Here is a 23,291-nt window from a genome sequence, read left to right on the forward strand (position 1 = left end):
GTTTCAAACGCTACCCTTCTTAAACGAAGTTCATTGTGCAGCTTATTTATTATATTACGTCCCTTTTAAGAAGAGCTCATGTTTTATTTACTGACTCATTCAATTCATTAGTCTTCTAAAAGAAAGAAGCTCATGGTTTTATACATTATTTAATTCATTAGTCTTCTAAAAGAAAGAAGCTCATGGTTTTATACATTATTTAATTCATTAGTCTTCTGGAAAGAGAAGCTCATGTTTTACATTAGTCTTCTAAAGGAAAGAAGCTCATGGTTTTATACAATACATCGGGCCACGTATCTATTCTTACAAATTATTAAATGTCCTGTTCTCAAATCACCACCTATATATTGTTATTCAGTCATAATGTGTTCTTTCTTTCTTTAACTTTAACACATTTATTCTCTTCCTATGCATTTTATGGCACACATCTGGAACACATCAGCAGCCAAGTGTCACACACACACATTCAGCACTCCTACGCACACACATTTTCCCCAGTTTCTTCTCATCCCAAAGTAAACACACACACACATTCTCTTCACCAGTTTTAGATATCTTCATTCATACAGCATGCTTTCTGCCGCTATTTCCTTACTTTTTCTCATAAAATTTATGCTACCTCTGAGGTGTAAATCTTCGATGAGAGGCTGCTTCAGACACCGTTCGTCAACAAACGTCAGAGTGGTAACGGTCAATCGAATTGTGATTCTACACTCTCCAGTTATTAACTGACCATAAGATGTCGTTCCAGGTTTTAATCGGCCCGTACTACATGCGCCTACACTTGAGGGCTCTAACCTATCTGATTTGCGGCTGTCATATGATCATTTCTTTTATTTCTTTTATTTCCTTTATTTCCTTTATTTCCTTATCTCTCTCTTAACACTCTTTACATTTATTTATTCAAATTACCTGGATCCAGGTTTCCCAATTTTGTCTTTCTAACTTAATTCCGGACTATGTCAGAGCCATCGTTACGCAGTGGCTAATATGCATGCGTCTTACCGTTAAGAAGTTGAGGGCCCCTCTTCATTAATCTTGCACGATACTATTTAGCACACCTTATCGTTACCATGAAGCTATTCTAAACTATTCCTTGTATTTCTCATACTTCTTTTCTTCACTTTATATCTTTTCTCTATTCATTCCCCCTTTTTTCATTAAATTTAGCACGGAGCCTCACTTTAAACATCAAATCAACAGGACATGTCCATAACAAGAAGGTTCTTAATTTACGGTGTGGCCAAACAACTCCACATAACAGCCCCAATTTATGACTAGCATTCAATCGAGTGAGCTCACCGTCTGTGAAGTTGTAGCAGTAAACCGCTGAGGCCACCTCCGATCCTGTATCGTGACGCCAAATTTGTCGTATCTTTCCTGCGACAGTGCTGTTGAAGTGATGAGAAAGGATGCTCCGCGGACACTGTTCTTTTTGGCATAATAGAGTTTATTACAAACAAGCAACAAATGTCATAACGAACGTCCAGAGCGTCCGGAGGTCTCAAGTCAAATCTGAAAGTCCTCCACTTCGGGGCTCTCGTACCTCCTTATATCGGGTTCATGTCAGGCAACATCTGAGCTGAGCGTATGACCATATATGTCTCTGTTATCCTACATGTTTATCTTTCAGCCCCTGGTCTTAGTATGACCATGTGTCTCCACGTATGCCCCCCACACATATGTTTACAATTAGGGGCCTCGCTGTCTCGTGCAAGACCTGAAAATATACCACACTTGTCATGAAGGAGACGCAAAATTTTGGCGAGGAGAAACTGTCATGGCCATTTTCAAAGGGGTCCCTTGACCTCTGACCTCCAGATATGTGAATGAAAATGGGTTCTATGGGTACCCACGAGTCTCCCCTTTACAGACATGCCCACTTTATGATAATCACATGCAGTTTGGGGCAAGTCATAGTCAAGTCAGCACACTGACACACTGACAGCTGTTGTTGTCTGTTGGGCTGCAGTTTGCCATGTTATGATTTGAGCATATTTTTTATGCTAAATGCAGTACCTGAGAGGGTTTCTGGATAATATCTGTCATTGTTTTGTGTTGTTAATTGATTTACAATGATAAATATATACATAAGAATATTAAATACTTGACAAATCTCCCTTTAAGGTTAATTTTGAACAGATGAAAAATGTGTGATTAATCAGGATTCAATATTTTAATCGATTTACAGCCCTAATGCAAACACAACATGATCTAACATCAAGTCTCCGGTCTCTATTAAGGAAACTAAAACAGAATTTTAAGAGGGGTTAGTGCATCAATAATAAAGAGGTTTATTTCTATATACATGTATTTCCCTCTTTGTGTCCCTCCATACCTCTGAAACCAAACCTTGGTGTCAGTTTAAAGTGGAGCCTCCTGGTGACCAGCTGACTATCTCGTAGTGAATCTAAAGCTCTTCGAGGGACGCTGATCTGAGCTCTCAGCTTGTGTTTGCTGGATTACTTTTCTACTTCTACTACTACTACTACTACTACTACTACTTGTACTCTGTTTGGTCAGGCATTTAGCTGGTAGCTACTGTGACACTGTTTGTGTGAAGATATCCAACAAACACAAACAGCAGATGAATCAGTGAGCGTACTTATTGATCTGTCTGTGGTGGAAGAAGTACTCTGATGTTTTACGTCAGTAAAAGTAGAAATACCACATACAAGTAGAAGTCCTGCATTACATTTTTTACTTAAGTAAAAGCACAACAATATTCTTTAACAGTAAAAGTACTCATGATGCAGACTGACACATTTCAGAATAATATATATATTATATTATAGGATTATGATTATTGATGCATTAATGTGTTCACTATTTTAATGTTGCAGCTGATAAAGGTGGCGCTAACTTCAAGTACTTCATGTACAGCTAGGTAGCTTGTGAATTTCCCCCGAGGATAAAATAAAAAATCTCAGTCATATGTTATGTTTATGATATGAAAGTACACAGTTTACCTGTCGTACAACACATCTGGCTCCTCCTCTTGTTGCTCTGGTGCTTTTTCTACAGTTTAGACAGTCAGACAGGTGGTCTGTCCTCCTGCAGCTGTCTGACTCTCTGCAGCTCGTCTTCATAGAACAGCAGCTGGTCCACCTGGAAACTCTCATCAGGTTTGTCCTCCAGGTGTCTCAGAGCCTCCGTGACGCCGCCGCCGTCACGCTGTCTGGCCTCCTTCAGATTCTCGTAGAGCTTCTGGAAGACGTCTGAACCCAGACGGCTGCAGACAGACCTGCAGGGAGGACACACTGAGGTTTTAACGTCTTCATAGTCCAACAATAAAACAGGTTGTGTGCCTCCTCTGTGGGGTCAAGGTTGGTTATGGTTAGGTGAGTAAAACTTAGAATTACATCCATTTTACACCTTACAGCAATTTGCATAGTGTATGCATGTACTTGTTAAAAGAGCATACTTTTTACTTTTAATTGTGTTTTTATATCTGTCTTCCCGACAAGCTAGCATGACATTACAAATGGATTCCTTGGGTTTTCTAGTTTCATATGATATCCGTAGCTTCCCTCTAGCCCTAAAGCTGAACCCACTAGAGCCTCTGAAAGACAGTAAAGTCAGTGGGGATCGCAGGCGGGTCTCAGGGGGTTAACTATATGATCTATTTGGTCCTCTATTTCTTGTCAAAATAAAGCAAAAAAGAAAGAAAACACTGCTGTGCCCCCTTCAGGACAATCAGGGTCATTTTAAAAATCTGAAAACTGAGCAATGACACATTTTCTTTTAACAGAGAATCAAACCTTTTGGAAAAGAACATGTCATTTTTAAGCAGCATCTGTATTTTTAAAACCTGTGAGAGGTTTTTGAAGTGGCCCCACATTGTTTCAGAGGTTGACAGATGGACTGAATCAACACGCTGACTCAGCAGGGGCTCAGATCAGACTGAATTTTAAATGGAATCACAGCAGCAGGTTGTCTGGTTTACATGTGTTTTATCATGTGACCTGCTGTTTCTGTGCACAGTGTGTCTGAGTGACAGCTCAGCAGGACGCAGGATGATATCTGAATGTGTTTGTACTACTTTACTATTGACAGAGCAAATTACCAGGATTTTAACCCTCAACTTCAACTAAACCTACTTTTATCCTCAACTCTGAAGCAGTCACAACCCTCAAACAGCCAATGTTACAAAAACGTCCACACTTGTCAAATATGTTATTACATTCCTAAAAAATGTCCTCTGTCCTTTAAATGTCCACTTTCCAAAAACGTCCTTATTTTAAAAAATGTATCCATTTTCCAAAGAATGTTTCACTTTCCAGAAATGTCCTCACTTTTTAAAAATGTCCTCAGTTCTCTAAAATATCTTCACTTTCCCAAAATGTCCTCACTTTCCTAAAAAGTCCTCATTTGGTAAAAATGTCCTCGCTTCCCAGAAATGTCATCAGTTCTTTAAATGTCCACACTTTCCAAAAATGTCCTCACTTTGAATATGTTTTCTCACTTTCCAAAAATGTCTTACTTTCTTTCTCACTTTCCCCAGAAAGTCCTCAATTTGTAAAAATGTCCTGACTTTCCAGAAATATCCTCACTTTCCTAAAAAATCCTCATTTTGTATTAATGTCCGCACTTGAAAATGAAATGTCCACATTTCTCTAAATGTCCTCACTTGTCAAAAACGTCTTCACTTTGAACGTTTTTCTCACTTTCCAAAATAAATCCTCACTTTGTAAAAATGTCCTCGCTTTCCAAAGATTGTCTTCACTTTCCAGAAATGTACTCGCTTTTTAAAAAATGTCAGGAAAGTGTCCTCACAATGAAGAACATGACCAGGGACCTCACATGGATAGAAAAACATGACGTTGTGTGTGTGTTTCCTCCCTGGAGTAAAAACATGAGAGCAGTTTGACCGTCAACCTGCTGAAGATCTGAAGATGTTTGAGCTGTTTGACTCCACATCACCTCCTCCTCCTCTTCATCACCTCCTCCTCCTCCTCCTCCTCCTGGGGGACGTGCTGTGACTGACAGGGTGGAGCTCAGGACAGCTGACTTCCTTCCTGTTTATCTCAGTCCGTCACAGGTGTTTGACTCTGTGTTTCAGCTCCAGTCAGCAGGTAAACTGCTGTTTTTCTTCTTCCTCTCAGTGTGACAGACAGCAGCTCTCAGGTCAGCTGACCACATCGAAATCCTCTTTTCTTTCTTTCCTCCAGAGACTGAAGGATGATTGTAGCTGCAGGAGAAACTTCCAGACGGGGAGAAACACTGTTTGAATCCATCTTTACTTCTGTCTTCATGCTCCAGGTTGATTTAAGGTTAGAAGTGAAAACTCTCATCAACATCTCGGTTATCGTGTTGTGAATAATCAGCTGTTGAGAATTGGAGCTGACCATGGATGTATAAAGAGAACGGAGCTGACGGGAGAGCTAGCGACCACCTTGGAGAAGTTAGAGGAAGTATACACGTGTGACTACGTCTGGTTTTCAAAATAAGGTGTTAACAAAGGGAACTGTATATACAAAATGCATACATGGAAATAAGATTGATTGCATTATATTCACCAGAAGTATAAAACATTACATGTCATTTATAAATCAAAAAGAAAATACCACTAATTTGTGAGGGAAATGTCTTTATTCTTTGATTTTTGGGTTGATGGAAAAAATGTAATAAATAATTCCTGACAATGACTGATATATTTGACTTCAGGACATCTCTGCCTACATACATGCTGAAAATCAAACATTTTTACAGCATTAATTTAGAAATTTTCCAAAGTAAAAGTCCCTAGAAGTGTATGATATAATTTTTCCCCATGGTCTAGTGTTAAAAAAAGTTAACAAAAATCACAATAAATCGTAATATCGAATCGCAATACTTAAAAATCGTATTACACATCGAATCAGCACCCAGGTATGGTGATAGTATCGAATCAGGAGATAGGTGTATCGTCTGAGCGCTACTGATTTGTCGAGTATTTATTAAATAAAATGTACATTAATCCTGAGAGCAGCAGAAATTACATTAAAATTATAATCTTAATCCACCAAAACTATCAATAGCAAAGCTGCTAAAAATCTGCAGCCTCATGTGACTCAGAACGTCTTCTGTCTGGTCTGTAATCTTCTCCTTAAAAGTCCAAACAGAGGATCATTTTTAATCTTCTGCCAACAAGATAAGAACTTGTGCGCTCAGGATTAAAACATGTCATCTTTTTGGATTTCAGTAATTTTCTTTATCAGAACAACTGACTCAGACCTCCGTCAGTGAACAAACCAAACACGTAACAGCAGCTGAAATAAAACACTGAACTCTTTGAATCTCTATTCTTCTTCAAAAATCCTCCTCCTCCTCCTCCTCCTCCTCCTCCTGTGGGCTTTATGAGGAGCTGACAGCCTTTAATTCCCACACTGAGCAGCTGTGTGTGTGTGTGTGTGTGTGTGTGGCTGATGTTGTTGCCATGGCGACGAGCTGACCCTAATCGAAGTGGGGAGCGCAGGTTCTCAGTTTCATCAACCCCGGCCACCTGCCACCAATCAGATGACCCCACCTTCCACCGCCAGCCAATGAGAGCAGAGAAGCAGGTCTAAATAATCTCTCAGCACTAATCACTGAATTCTAAAGAGCTGCATCAATTTATCAGCTGAAAACACCACGGTGAGCTCGACCACACTTTACGGCCCCACTGACGTGTTTTGTCACTTTAACAACAATCGCAATTTTCTTTTGTACTAGTCAAATGACCTTATTCAGCGTTCGGTTGTACTTAGCTCCACCCTCTCGTGTCACTTCTGGTTGCAAAACACCAAGATGGCGACGACCAAAAACCAAGATGAAGACGGCCAAATAACAAGATGGTGTGTTTAGTTTCATGTATTAATGTGAGGGAGGTTACAGCCTCCTCATCGTGTTTTCAGCTCTTCATGCTTCTTGTATGACATCATTCATTCACTCAGTCTGGTTCTGATTTTATCCACACACTACTTTTACACCTGTGTTCATTCATTAGATAAATCAATAATAATACATCTTCCCACACCTGTTACAGGTGAGAGCTAATGAAAGGAGAGGAGAGTGAGTTTCTTCTGTTCACACCTGTACTGTGTTTTGTGTGTTTTACACTTGATTCCAATTTGTCTAAATGTTTGTCGTGGTGTTTGTTCTTTGCGGTGGAGATGTTATTAAAAGATCTTTGTGTTGTATTAATGTCTCTGTTCTCAGCGTGTGTTTGTTTTCTCTGCTTTCTTTCATTTTAATCTGCACAAACAAACTGAATCTGGTTCATATCACAGTCTGATCCACGCGGGGCGACACGCTGCAGCTTCAGGCAACGTGTTTGTCTGGAATAATTGGATTATTTTAAATTAAACTTTCACAGTTGCTCACAGAGAGACAGAGCTCCAGTCTGAGCTGATTCCTCTCAAACCAAAAGAAGAAACTCAGAAGAGCAGAAGAGAAATGTTGTGCAAAGACAAAGTCAAAGTCAGCTGTATTGTCAGAATAGAAGAAATGAAGCCCCTCTTATGCTGCATCAACAATTTTATAACTATATTATACTGCTGCTATACTTTACTTACTGGTACTGCACATACATACTCTGCTGCACTGGCTCCACCTGCTTCCATACTGTTTACATCCCTGTACAGTATAAACAAGCTGTTTATCCATCACAGTAGATATATTTCTGTTTACAACCTCTTCTTATTTTGTATCTACATTTACTACATTTCTGCACAACCTGTTTACATTACAGTTCATTCATTTAACTATTACTCTACACCTGTCTACCACAGCATTATATATATATATATTTTTATTTCATTTGATATTTTATCCCTATATTTTTATTTTGCACTATTTTATGTTTATGTCTTTGAATCTAATTTTACTTACGTTTTTTTTTTTTTTTTAATACATATCGACTCATCAGGAAGAAAATATGTGCTAAATATTTGGTAACACTTTATAATAACTATCATTTATAAATGGTAAATAAATAGTTAATTAAGTTAAGTTATCATACTGTTAACAAACAATGAAATGATAATTAATAATGTTTACTAATTATTAGTAATGCTATAATTATTATTCATATTTGTGAACCTTTAACAAATCGTTTATAAAACATCTATAAAAATGACATAGATAGATATTTGTAACACTTTGTTAAATGGTTAATAAATTATTTGTAAAGCATCTATAAACATTATTTAGATAGAGAGTTAATACTCTATTAATGGTTATTAATTGGTTTCTGGTCCATCTATCTATGTAATGTTTATAGATGTTTTAGAAATTATTTCTTAAAGGTTTACAAAGAATTTAGTAATTAACAAATACTTAATATAGAATATGAAATGTTATAAAGTGTCCAACAATAAACTGTTAATAGTTTACTAATGTAATCAGAATGTAATTGCTATCATCTCTTATAAAATATAGAATCTACAAACAAATGATTTCATATTACACCAACTAATGATAAAATAAAATAAAATATAGCATTACTAATAATTAGTAAACATTATTAATTATCATTTCATTGTTTGTTAACAGTAAAATAACTTAACTAAGTTTAATTAACTATTCATTTACCATTTATAAATGATGTTATTATAAAATGTTACCAAATATTCCAACTACACCAGCTGCAAGACACTTTAAGCTCTTATTATGTTAGGACCAGATCTTCAAACTACAAAATAAAAGCCTCTGTCAGACTCACTCTCTCAGGTGTTGGATCCTGGTCTCCAGCAGGCTGCTGTTGATCATCAGGGGCCCCTGAGGGCTCTGAATGTCCTCCGGCTCTGCTGGGTCTCCTGGTTTACAGACAGAAACAACAGCATTTTATTTCAAATCTTGTATTTTGTTCCACTGTATGTCTGTAGTTTATTCTCCCTGCAGCTCTGCCTCCATTAATAAGAGCACAGTAGAGTCTGTGGAGTTGATCTAATGGGATTATAATGGAAGTATATCGGCTGCTGCCAGAGTCTAAACACACACGCACGCACGCACGCACGCACGCACGCACGCACGCACGCACGCACACGCACACACGCACACACACACACGGAGATAGAAATCTACTGACTCTAAACCCCCTATGAGCTGAGACATGACCAGGCTGCATTAAAACGAGTAAAGACGTGGTTTTCATCAGATGTGATGTCTGAGTTAAAGACATTCAGAGTCTCAACAGGTTGGGAGTCTTAATGAGCTTTGAAATTTTACGGGCTCAGAGTCCTAACGAGGCTTTTGATTATGAGAAACTCTGAGCTGTAACGAGCTCTGAATCTTAACGAGCCCTGAATCTTAACGAGCCCTGATAGTTAACGAGCTGATGACCTCACAGAGATCACGCTTCTTTAGGGGTCATTAAACCTGGACGCCAGGTACAAACCCAAATGCTGGTGTACATTTCCAACTGCTTTCACTCTCAACTTTCACAACTCAACTATTTTAGATCTTCCATTGTCATTTTGTCAAACACTTCAACCGTCTTCAATGTTTCCACTTTAACTGACATTTCAACTACTTTTATTTCTTACTCTAACAAACACAAGACTTTCAACCAGGAGAACGCTGTTTGTGTCCCGTGTAAAACTAACTAAAAGTAACACAAATTAATTATAACGCCACTAATGGAGCGACGCCTGCGAGCTAGTTCAGGCAGTCAACTTGAGCTGTACTGCTACAAACACATGTGACATGCCTAACTCTCAATACCATAAACCAAACGCACCCTCCCAATTGGGCAGTCTATTTAAGCTGCAAAATTCCCTGTCTCTCCCACTGCCTCTTCAATGCTGCTGCTGCCCTGCACAAATACTGCCGCTGCCTGCTCTTTCAGCCCCACCACCACCCCAGCATCCACCTGCAGGCTCTGACGGGGGGAAATATGTTTAATGATCACTCCCAATATCTCATGTAATGATATCTGCAGGGAGTGATGAGGTCGGAGTCTAGACCCCAAACTCTAACAATGTTTCTCTGTTGAAATAAACATTTCAAACGTGAGTTGTCCATCCATCTATCTGCAACCGCTTATCCCGTTAGGGGTCGCGGGGGGGCTGGAGCCGATCCCAGCTGACATTGGGCCAAGGCGGGGTACACCCTGGACAGGTCGCCAGTCCATCGCAGGGCTGACACATAGAGACAGACTGGTTGCAAACTGTCCCTGTGCACTAGTTGGTAATCACAAACACACTGACATTTATAAATGAAGGGTTCATCCTCTGGGAAGCAGGAACATCAACAACAAGCATCAAGAGAAATCGGATCACTCTGACATCATCTTCCTCCACCACTAACAAGACTACAAACCAACTCCTGAAGACCAGAATGAATGACACAAAGAGTTAACATGACGACAGACCATCAGAGGCTCCTTCATTAAATTCGGTTGTAACCATAACAACCAGCAAATACATGTAGAAATATGTACATACATACAACATGAATGCATTCATGAATAAATACGCATAAACATGCTGTCATTCAAATTCAAAAATCCAGAGATTGTTTGTGTGTTAGCTCCTCCAACTTCTATTAACTAATTATCATTTTCAATCAAATAATCTGTAATTTCCTCAATTAACCCCTTAAAACTCTGACGGCGTCCCTCGGAGGAGGAGTCCCTTGACCTCTGATGGGTTCTATCGGTAGCCACGAGTCTCCCCTTTACAGACATGCCCACTTTATGATAACCACATGCAGTGTTTAGAATGCAGTATAAATGGGTTATGTTCGCCTATTCTAAATTGGTGTGTTTAAATATTTAAATGAATTGATTACAGTTACGAGAACCACAATGTCCATATGTACGTTTAAAAAGTCATCGTCATCAACCAAAAGATCAAATATGGATAAAAACAGAACAAGAGGATTTCCCCAAATGTTGAACTGTCCCTTTAAGACGTCTGGTAAAGCTGTTCATGATACTTTTATATATTTTTGTCAGGATTTCTAGCAGGAGAAGTCTCACTGCTCTGTGACAGGAGGAGAGAGCGAACAAAGTTTCATCTTCAGCTGAGCTGTGGAGGTTTTGTTTTTTATTCGGAGGTCAGTGAAGCGAGACGAACAGGTTTCACAGCAGAGGACAGATTGTGACTGAACCAAGCCAACAGGAACTGAAGACTGAGAGGAAGAGGACGAATAAGCTCAGTAAGGACAGCGGGAGGAGAGAGACTGCAGGGATAAACATCCAGTCATTAACATTGGTCTCCACAGGAAGGACAGCCTTATTAGTGCTGGGGGAGAGTATGATCTGATGTTTAGATCTGCATGAAAAAACACTCATTCATCTCCATCCGACCACTCTGTCCTTCCTGGTAATTACCTTGTAACGCTGTATTTCTACTGTTTACCTCACAATCGTGACAAATAAAAACATAAAATAGTTGCTGCGGTGGAATTGAACAGAGTTGTAAAGTTCTTTCTCAGAGTTTTATAAAGCTTTGTGCAGTGTTTTGCTTTCTGATAAGCTCGCAACCAAACTGCTGAAACTCTGAGAACTGGTCAAAATAACACTGCTATCTTACTATATATATATATATATATATATATATATATATATATATATACTAACCGGGGCTGTACAGTCCATATAAACTTTGAAAGTTTGTTTATTGGTTTAAATCCAAAGCGGCAGAAACAAAAAAATGACTTGTATTTTTGTATTGTTCTCCCTGTCAACGGGGGACTGCTTCGCCAGGAGGAGAGTGTACGGCCAAAGAACGTATATTAATAAGATATGAAAGTCAATTGTTTGTTCCATTGCAACGTCAGCGTCCAGCAGCAGAGCTATGATTCCGCCATTTTGGACTGAAAATCCACTACCGGGCCGTTCAAAAGTAAAGCTAAGATATTTCTATTCTATTGTCATATTTAATGTCTCTACTGAAATGTCATGTGTTGAACAATAAAATATTCTAAATATGAATACTATTATAACTATTTACTTCTTTATTTATCAAACTTTTTGCCCGGCTGCTTCCCAGAGGAGCATACAGTGATCCATGGACATAAATGGAAGTTAGAAAAGTCCAGCACACAGATTTTGAGAGAAATCTCAAACTTTTTCATGTCAAGGATCCAAAATGGAGTCCAATAGACCACAGACCATGGATGTAGAGGAGGGTCCAATAGACCACAGACCATGGATGTAGAGGAGGGTCCAATAGACTACAGACCATGGATGTAGAAGAGGGTCCAATAGACCACAGACCATGGATGTAGAGGAGGGTCCAATATACCAAAGACCATGGATGTAGAAGAGGGTCCAATTGACCACAGACTATGGATGTAGAAGAGGGTCCAATTGACCACAGACTATGGATGTAGAAGAGGGTCCAATAGACTACAGACCATGGATGTAGAAGAGGGTCCAATAGACTACAGACCATGGATGTAGAGGAGGGTCCAATATACCACAGACAATGGATGTAGAAGAGGGTCCAATAGACCACAGACCATGGATGTAGAAGAGGGTCCAATAGACCACAGACCATGGATGTAGAGGAGGGTCCAATAGACCACAGACCATGGATGTAGAAAAGGGTCCAATTGACCACAGACTATGGATGTAGAAGAGGGTCCAATTGACCACAGACTATGGATGTAGAAGAGGGTCCAATAGACTACAGACCATGGATGTAGAAGAGGGTCCAATAGACTACAGACCATGGATGTAGAGGAGGGTCCAATATACCACAGACAATGGATGTAGAAGAGGGTCCAATAGACCACAGACCATGGATGTAGAAGAGGGTCCAATAGACTACAGACCATGGATGTAGAAGAGGGTCCAATAGACCAGACCATGGATGTAGAGGAGGGTCCAATAGACCACAGACCATGGATGTAGAGGAGGGTCCAATAGACCACAGACCATGGATGTAGAGGAGGGTCCAATAGACTACAGACCATGGATGTAGAGGAGGGTCCAATAGACCACAGACCATGGATGTAGAGGAGGGTCCAATAGACCACAGACCATGGATGTAGAGGAGGGTCCAATAGACTACAGACCATGGATGTAGAGGAGGGTCCAATAGACCACAGACCATGGATGTAGAGGAGGGTCCAATAGACTACAGACCATGGATGTAGAAGAGGGTCCAATAGACCACAGACCATGGATGTAGAGGAGGGTCCAATATACCACAGACCATGGATGTAGAAGAGGGTCCAATATACCACAGACCATGGATGTAGAAGAGGGTCCAATATACCACAGACCATGGATGTAGAAGAGGGTCCAATATACCACAGACCATGGATGTAGAAGAGGGTCCAATTGACCACAGACTATGGATGTAGAAGAGGGTCCAATTGACCACAGACTATGGATGTAGAAGAGGGTCCAATAGACTACAGACCATGGATGTAAAAGAGGGTCCAATTGACCACAGACTATGGATGTAGAAGAGGGTCCAATAGACCACAGACCATAGATGTAGAAGAGGGTCCAATATACCACAGACCATGGATGTAGAAGAGGGTCCAATAGACCACAGACCATGGATGTAGAAGAGGGTCCAATAGACCACAGACCATGGATGTAGAGGAGGGTCCAATAGACCACAGACCATGGATGTAGAGGAGGGTCCAATAGACCACAGACCATGGATGTAGAAGAGGGTCCAATAGACCACAGACCATGGATGTAGAAGAGGGTCCAATAGACTACAGACCATGGATGTAGAAGAGGGTCCAATAGACTACAGACCATGGATGTAGAAGAGGGTCCAATAGACTACAGACCATGGATGTAGAAGAGGGTCCAATAGACCACAGACCATGGATGTAGAAGAGGGTCCAATAGACCACAGACCATGGATGTAGAAGAGGGTCCAATAGACCACAGACCATGGATGTAGAAGAGGGTCCAATAGACCACAGACCATGGATGTAGAAGAGGGTCCAATAGACCACAGACCATGGATGTAGAAGAGGGTCCAATAGACCACAGACCATGGATGTAGAAGAGGGTCCAATAGACCACAGACCATGGATGTAGAAGAGGGTCCAATAGACCACAGACCATGGATGTAGAAGAGGATCCAATAGACCACAGACCATGGATGTAGAAGAGGGTCCAATAGACCACAGACTATGGATGTAGAAGAGGGTCCAATAGACCACAGACCATGGATGTAGAAGAGGGTCCAATAGACCACGGACCATGGATGTAGAAGAGGTTGTGTCCTGTGCTTTTGCCCTGCGTGTTAGTAAATAGCCTACAACTCCATTAAATTCTGTTGATGTCCTCCTACTAGCACCACTAGCTAACCATGGGTGTATTAGAAGATATTAAAGTGATGAATTACAGCCAATAGATCCATTATTCCAGCCGCATACAGCCAGCAGGAAGCTGGCAGAACCAGATATGGCATATGAGCGTGCAGGGCGGTGCAGTCCCGTGGGTCTGATGCACGTTCATTGCATGCCTTTGCTGTGGTTCCTTCAGTGTTAAAATACTGCAGAAGCTGCAAATGGTTGTGATTTCCACTGCATTTATTGATCTAATGTAAACTCACTGCCAGCCTGCTGAGTGTGTGTGTGTGTGTGTGTGTGTGTGTCCCTTTAGATTTGATTCAATACTTAAGAGTGTGTGTCTGTAAGTAGTTCCATTAAATATGAACTCCTGCTGATAAAAAAGAACTGCACTTTACACAGAGAGCACAAAGCATCATGGGAACTCAACGACTGACAATAACGTTAACACAAAAACACATTTATATCATATTTAATACTGTAGCAGGGTTACAAAATGAGCTGTGATGTTTGCTTCACTTTCACATCAAAGTTGTGTTTTAAAGTCAGCCGTCTGTACGTTCAGTAATAACTGATTCATTGTTTTCAGTTTATTGCTTCGCAGCAGCACTGAGCTGTGTACTAAACATCAGCTGGTTTGTTTGTGTTGGACGATATTTTCTGCTTTAAAAGAAAAGTAAAACCAGTTTCAGTAGAAAATAAGGAGAAATAATTGAGTATGGTGTTTCACATGGTGCTCACAAACAGTGTATTGTATTTTGTTTACAGAGTACTATGTTTATGTCCCCAGTGTGTACAGTATACCCTGTGTATGTGTACTCACCACTCAGCTCCTCTTCCAGAACTTTCTGCATGTGCTTCATCATGGCCTCCAGGTCACTGACCTGAGGACGGCAGAAATAAAGAAAAAACAACTGTGTGATATTATTCTCTACAATAACAATAATCTATTTTTATGGTTCCTTTAATGATCATAAATGATGTAAATTGCCTCAATACTGAATTTTTGAAACAAAAAAAAATCACATGTAACTTTTCCACATTAAATGTCTCAAAACGACTAAACCTATGTTATATATGATGTTGAGTTGTGATTTTATATTGTCCACAAATGTTTCCAACTATTTCCAAACCTGAGAAATCTGTAATGTTAATCGAGGTAACGGTGCGTTTCATTTGGTCACCTGTCAACGGCGTCACCATATCCTCTTTGTGGATGTGTCAGCGTTGTGGTTGTCTGCCAGAAACTGTCAGGAATTCATTTTTTATCCAGTTTTAAGCCAAATTTTTGCAACACACTTTTTAGATCTTGTTTTTTTTTTAACTGGATTTTACTCATTGGACGTCTGGATCTGAAGTTATCAGAGAAACAAGCTGAGCAAACGTTAGCGGCAGCTCGGCTCGCAGCCCCTCCAGGACGCCCTGCGTCCGCCGAACAGCGTCGGAGAAACACTGACTTTTAACTTGAAGCTGCTTTATTCAGTGTTTTTATGTTTGTTTTGGAGAGGAGGAGACCTCTGCGGTTAAAACCTCCTGAACAATGAACACTGAAGGAATCCTAACCAGGAAAAGCTGACTGACATGAAGACAACAACTCCCACGATCCCTCGCTGCTTCACCAAACTCCCTCTTTTGTTATTGTTTTTATTGAGTGGCAGAAAAGGAAGTTCAGGAAAAAAGTGTTGACACATCAACATTTTTAGTAATCAAGAAATAAAACAAATATTCATGTATTATTTTGACCATTTTCTGGAAATTCGGTTCAAATTTGAGCTAAATTTGGGTGGAAAATTGACTGTTGTGTTGATGACATGACACTGACAAGTTAAGTAAAATATGATTCAGTTATTTGGCGATAAATCTTGGTAGTTTGGTCGTAAACATGCACTAATGTATGCATGCAACGTATCCGCATACAACGGTTTGTATGATATCTTGTGAAAAGTTATTCCACATTTTTCATGCGTTTTCCTATGAGTGTGATGAACACATGTCAATTTCTGCTCTTTAGATGCGTACAGTCTTTTCAAAATAAACTTCCGTCTTCACAGGAAACAACTTAGTTAGGTTTAGGAAAAGATGGTGGTTTGGGTTAAAATAACTACTGAAGTGGCGTAACTTAAGTACAGAAGTTACGTTACAAATAAATCAAGGTTGACTTCTGGTTTCACACAGGACATGAACAGCAGTCTCCTGGGCGAAAGACCTGTTCTTTTTGCGGCGTTTGTTGCTCTTACAGTGCATTCGTTTTCATAGGCAAAGCTATAAACGATGTATGAGAACATATAGATTGTATTATATAATAGCGCGTTAATGCAAAGTTGTTTTAACGCCATCAATTTCTTTAACCCAATCAATCTTTTGGAGGATGGGATGGTTACTGAAAATGAATATGGTACAGTCCCACCGAAAACAACAATATTATTCAGTTATTTGGCGATAAATCGGATTCCTCAGGGGCACCAGTGGATGTTTGGCCTGGAGCACCAATAGGCCAGAAACGTTCCTGCAGACAGACTCATGAGAATCATCAATCCAATCATCTGTGCTTTCACTTTTAGTGAAACTACATTTAGTTTGACTTCACCACCACAGCACTGATAGTATAACACATACATCAATCTACAGACCTACAACCTACAAATAATGAATTCACATTTAAATATGACTGAAATCCAGAATCAGAAGCTTTAGTGTGACAGAAGAGCAGCTTCAGGGTGTGAAAGCCTCCCTGCATGCTGTGTGTGATGGAAACACAGCGAGTATCAGCTGCCATGTTAACGTCTTCAGGGAGTTCAGTGTGAAGGAGAGACTCAACTAGCTCTCTATACCACTCTGCTCCACACACAACTACTGAACCAACAATAAATATTATTTTTCATTATCTATGACAATAAGCTCTCCCCTCTCTTCTTCATTGCTGCCATCAGCTCTCCAGACACTAATAACTGATGGGGAAGTGTTTCTGTTCATCACTCAGGAACATTTCATTTCTGCTCATATGAAATACAGTCACAGTCTGAAGTCACATTACAGTAACTGGGGACGATTTTTCTCAAGAAACACGTACATCTTTAGTTCCACTCCTGGTAGAGTTGGGTTTAGATTAGGAAAGTTAAGTGTTTAAGATAAAGATTAGGTGAAAGTTAACGCGATAATAACACGTTAACACAAATTCATTTTAACGGCACTAATTTCTTTAACGCATTAACGCAACTTGTGATTTTTAGGTTGTAATGGCTCAGTTTTGAAGCTAGAGTGAAGATTCTGGTATCATATGAAAATAAAAAACCTAAAGAATCCATTGGTACCAACCATGTCATGCTAGCTTGTCGTGAAGGAGGTTAAATAACGCTCCAAACTTGCGCTAAATTTTGGCGAGGAAAAACTGTTTTTCAAAGGGGTCCCTTGACCTCTGACCTCCAGATATGTGAATGAAAATGGGTTCTATGGGTACCCACGAGTCTCCCCTTTACAGACATGCCCACTTTATGATAATCACATGCAGTTTGGGGCAAGTCATAGTCAAGTCAGCACACTGACACACTGACAGCTGTTGTTGCCTGTTGGGCTGCAGTTTACCATGTTATGGTTTGGACATATTTTGTCTGCTAAATGCAGTACCTGTGAGGGTTTCTGGACAATATTTGTCATTGTTTTGTGTTGTTAATTGATTTCTATTGATAAATATATACATACATTTGCATAAAGCAGCATATTTGTCCACTCCCATGTTGATAAGAGTATTAAATACTTGACAAATCACCCTTTAAGGTACATTTTGAACAGATAAAACATGTGCGATTAATCACGATTAAATATTTTAATTGTTTGACAGCCCTAGTATGAATATATTAATTACTGGAAATCAATAACAATGGATTCTTTAGGTTTTTTTTAGTTTCATATGATACCAGTATCTCCACTCTAGCTCTAAAACTGAGCTGCTACAACCTAAAAATCACAAGTTGCATCAATGCGTTAAAGAAATTAGTGGCGTTAAAACTAATTTGCGTTCAGGCGTTATTAACAAGTACACTTTGACAGCCCTAATATAAACATTTGCATAAAGCAGCATATTTGTCCACTCCCATGTTGATAAGAGTATTAAATACTTCTCCCTTTAAGGTACATTTTGAACAGATAAAAATAAATGTTACCATTTACTAGTCATTTACTTATTACCGAATGTCATTTGCTTCATTATAAGTTGTCTTTCAATCAAACATTAAGATATAAGTGGAATAAACTGTTCACAAAACGTTACAGACATGACCACTGACTATTTGTGTAACAATTTAGCCACAAATTCACATACTGACCATATGCGGTCCAGCCATATACTCGGTTTTGACCGAGTCTTGTTCTAAATCAAGTTTGTATACAAACCAGCGGTGACTCAAATATGAGACCAACAGCATGCGACCAGACGTCTGGTCTAACTGGACTTCCTGCTTCCTACACGTGTGACAGCTGGTTTGATCAGCTGTGGCGGTCTGAGGACAGACGGTCAGTAGGAGGCGAGACAGTGAAGGAAACCCAAAGATAGCTGCTGTACCAACAACACAGTCACACATCAGATCAGTGTGTCAGCCGTGTTTACACAGCCTGGATAAAAAGTTACAGCATATTCTGCATTTCAGAATTAATGACTAAGACTAGCGTTCAGGACAAACACAGGAAGTCATGTGTTCATTTAGCAAGTTGGTCTCTGTAATGCCAGGTCCAAACTACATGACCTCACAGACGTAGGGCGTCGGGAACAGAAACAGGCGACCACTGATTCCTCCCGTGTATCATAGTGGACGACAACTATAGACACAACGTCTTGAAAAAATATCAGACAAATGTTTTGCGTTCTTTCTCCGATTATGACAAAACATGTTTGTCTGTGAACTGTGAAACAGACGAAAGAAGACAATCACTTTTTCTTTATTTGTTTAGGCTTTTTTGAGCTCCACACAGCCAGAATCAAACACGCCGACATTGTTTGTTTACATTCTTGTTCCTGGAAGTCGGTCCCTAGCACCTCCTTCCCGATGACGGCGAGCTAGGATTGGTCAGGGACCAACACAAAGAATTTGTGACTCTATAATCGTGTCGTCTGAACTCGGCATAAGTCACTTCCGGATATGAATCCTCTGATACTTGCTATGAGGCCACTTTTCTTAATTGATAAATGGTAATTTTGTGTTGTGAATGATGAATGTAAGATGGTGACAATGATGACACATGGCTCTGATTTCAACATATCACAACTGCTGTAGTCAAATCGGCTTTTTACCTGTCTCACCTTACCCGTTTATCACATTTCTACCCGCTGCTGCTTTCACTGATTCTTGTCAACAATTCTTTCTATCAAAAGAGGTTGGATTAAAAGAGAACAAAGTATTTTTGTGCTGAGAAAGAAACTGATTTGGCAACAAACTACTTGGTTAGGTTTAGTTAAAAACACCACGGTTTGGATTCAAGTTACTACACGTTACGTTATTAAGTTATGGACATTAACAAAAATAAGTGAACATTGATTTAGTTTCATGCGGGACATGAACAGCAGTCTCCGGCATGTTTGTTTGAACCATGCACCGCCCCTCCCTCCTCCCTACGCAGACCTTCGCGGACTATTATTACAAACGTATTTGTGATACGTCAAAAACTAAGCTAATCCGGTTTCCTTTGAAACATAATTCATAGTGCAGTTTCATCGTATGGGAACTTAGTTTTTGGGAGGCAGGTTTTTAATGAGAATTCAGTGAAATGACACAAAGACTTCAGAGACGACAGAAACGAATCAGATTGAAACTGAAATGTGCAGAAACAAAATCCGACGTGACGGCTTTTATTACCGTTTCTCTGCTGTCAATTCATATTATGATTTCAAGTTACTCCATCAGATATGAAGCGTCTAGATAACAAAGCTCGAATGATATGAATGATATTAATCAGGGCCGGATATCAAACATCTGAGATGTTTCTATAGCATTAAATACCGAAAAATGAGCATCAAATGTTTGGTGGTTGATCAGATAGTTTAACAACTAAATCAGGACGCTGTTCAAACTCTACACTGTATTTTATTTAGTGTAATTCCTCTATTCAACACTGATGATGTGAAGAGTTTTGTTAAATATAAAATGAAGGTTATTTAAGTACTGTTTGATATCAGTACTAAGATTCAAGTTGGCACAGATATAAATAATTTCCAACAGAGCAGAGAAATAAAGCCTGAGTGTTGCAGGCTGTTAGCTGCTGGTCTGTTCTGTCTCAGCTCCACTAATTATCCAGCTCCGCTCCATTTCTTCTCTTCTTCTCTCCTCTTTTTTCTGTCATCACTATCAGCGGTGACAAATAGGTTTAATCTCTCCCAGCCTCCTATTTTCTCTGAACCCCAAACACACCACCACCATCAGCTGCTGGTCTCTCATAAGCTCTCTCTCTCTGTAGACGGTATATTGGACTCGTCCCTTCGGTTGGTCTGCTGTTATAAATTGGCTGTAATCGTCCTGGGATGCGGAGCTGCTATCTGACTCCTCATTTTGCTATATGCTTGAAAGTGTGAGCGTGTTGGGTGAATTGGGACCAACTGAATTTTCTCTGCTGCTAAAATTAATCTTGATAAAGTGAAAAACCACCCGCTTTGAATATTATCAGCCGACTGAATTGATACGCTCCAAAAGTAACGCAAGAGGGGTACCCTGTGCATCAGTGTGCTGACTTGACTATGACTTGCTCCAAACTGCATGTGATTATCATAAAGTGGGCATGTCTGTAAAGGGGAGACTTGTGGGTACCCATAGAACACATTTACATTCACATATCTGGAAGTCAGGTTTTTTTTTCAGACTATTTTCAGACTTTTTTTCTGACATTTTTGGGACAAAAACCCGCACACTTTCACATATCTTGAGGTCAGAGGTCAAGGGACCCCTTTGAAAATGGCCATGACAGTTTTTCCTCTACAAAATTTAGCAGCGTAAGTTTGGAGCGTTATTTAACCTCTTTCTTGACAAGCTAGTATGACATGGTTGGTACCAATGGATTCATTAAGTTTTCTAGTTTCATACGATACCAGTAACGGACTTTTCTTCTGCTGTTTCTTTGGACATTTTTTGGACATTTTTTAGACTTTTTTTTCTGATTGCTTTTGTGCATTTTTCAAACATTTTTAGGACATTTTTCAGACTTTATTTCTGAAATTTTTTGGCCAAAGACCCGCACACATTCACATATCTTGAGGTCAGAGGTCAAGGGACCCCTTTGAAAATGGCCATGACAGTTTTTCCTCACCAAAATAAAACCTAACTTTGGAGCGTTGTTTAGCCTCCTTCCCGACATGATAGCATGACATGGTTGGTACCAATGGATTCATTAGTTTCATAGGATGCCAGTATCTTCACTCTAGCTTTAAAAATTTGAGCCCGCTACAACCTCCGGAAGATCGAATAGCGGTTGGACCCGAGAGGTTAAGAAGTTAATTAAAAATCAAAAGTTGCGTTAATGCGTTTAAAAATGTAGCGGCGTTAAAACCAATTTGCGGTGACGCGTTATTATTGTGTTAACTTTGACAGCCCTACTTTATATATTATATATGTATTACTTTATATACTCCTGGGTAGCATTTCCTGGGAATCACTGAAGTCTTATTGATATGTTAATCACATCTATTGGCTGATAATATTCTTGAATGACTCTGGAGAGTAATTTGAGGTATCTAATAAATGTAGTGCAGTAAAAAGTACAATACTTACCTCGAACAATAATGTGTTTTATTTTTCTCTCCATTATTTCTGCTGTTTGTGCTCTTAATCCCTCGTTCCTCCGCTATGATGTTTTTATGAGGTGTTATTTTTCCCGCTTAATGTTTTTACTGTTTGATTTTATTCTTCCCATCTTAATTTTATCTGCTGAGATGCAGATTTGTGAACTAAAAACACACCAGGACGGTTTAATTAAGTTAATATAATGATAACAGTTAGCTGTAAAATAAATGCACAAATGCACTTTTTGGTTTATTTTCATCAACAGCAAATAAGCTGCTAATAATGTGCACGTTAGTTAACAGCAGGTCAGGACGGCCTGCCCGTGTGTGTGTGTGTGTGTGTTAAGTCTCTAATTAGAGGACTTATGGGGCTCAGCCCAGTGTGAGAATCATATTATGTTAATTTGAGCCCAAACACAAACTGAACTGTCGTCACATTAAAACATGAAACCAAAGCTCAGCCTCCACCCACTGAATCCTCTCTGGGTGTTTCATGCTAATCCGAGCTAAAGCTAACACACACACACACACACACACACACACACACACACACACACACACACAGACACACAGACACACACACATTATACTCTGCCCTAATTAGGGAGCTATACATAATAATATTTGGCCTTTTGAACACTGGATGTTAACGAGGATGAGCCGAGTGTAAACACAGAAACATGGATCATAGTTTCTCTGCTCACATTGTGGTCAACATGTTTTTATTATTGTATATAAAATCACGATATAATTATAGATAGAATCAGTGCTGAATGAATAAAATAGTGGATCACAGGGACTTGTTGGTGCCCAAGGAGGGACATAATTATTATTTTATTGAATTAATTAATTATGTAATTAGTTGTTCTGTGTCATGTTATTTGTCATTAGTATCTTCATGTGCACACTTTTATGTCTTATTCTGGTTTTAATCAGGTTCAGGATATATGGAGCGTAAAAACTAGTAAACCGCTATTGTGTCTTTACTAGGCAGTCGTGGAAGAAGTACTCAGATCTTTTACTGCAGTAAAAGTACTAATACCCCACTGTGATAGTACTCCACTACAAGTAAAATGCCTGCATTCAAAACCTTATTGAAGTAAAGGTATTGAAGTATTATTAGCAAAATGTACTTAAAGTAGTTAAATAATTCATTGTGCTGCTAAATATAGTTAAAGCACTTAAAGTAAAAGTATTCATTGTGCAGTAAGATGTACTTAAAGTAGTCTCCAGTAAAAGTGTTCATTGTGCAGCTAAATTTACTTAAAGGGACTATTTGTAACTTTCAGAAATGCTT

General features: G+C 39.4%; 1 protein-coding gene across 6 annotated transcripts in view; it reads right to left on the bottom strand.

Moving 5' to 3' along the window:
• Positions 1-2,806: 2,806 nt before the first annotated feature.
• Positions 2,807-23,291, bottom strand: part of nek11 (NIMA-related kinase 11) — a 74,721-nt gene continuing 54,236 nt past the window's right edge. The window contains exons 14-17 of one of the 6 annotated variants that reach the window (XM_074654425.1): positions 15,059-15,119; positions 8,684-8,777; positions 7,536-7,596; positions 3,074-3,244 (exon numbers count right to left, since the gene is read on the bottom strand). In XM_074654425.1, the coding sequence (XP_074510526.1) occupies positions 3,170-3,244; positions 7,536-7,596; positions 8,684-8,777; positions 15,059-15,119 (291 nt within the window). In that variant the 3' untranslated portion in view covers positions 3,074-3,169. Of the gene's footprint in view, positions 3,245-5,878; positions 6,509-7,061; positions 7,597-8,683; positions 8,778-15,058; positions 15,120-23,291 lie in introns of those variants that run through there. The other 5 variants (XM_074654422.1, XM_074654423.1, XM_074654424.1 and 2 more) reach the window with 5 other exon arrangements.

Source organism: Sebastes fasciatus, chromosome 12 (genome assembly GCF_043250625.1).
Source record: "Sebastes fasciatus isolate fSebFas1 chromosome 12, fSebFas1.pri, whole genome shotgun sequence".
Lineage (NCBI taxonomy): Eukaryota > Metazoa > Chordata > Actinopteri > Perciformes > Sebastidae > Sebastes > Sebastes fasciatus.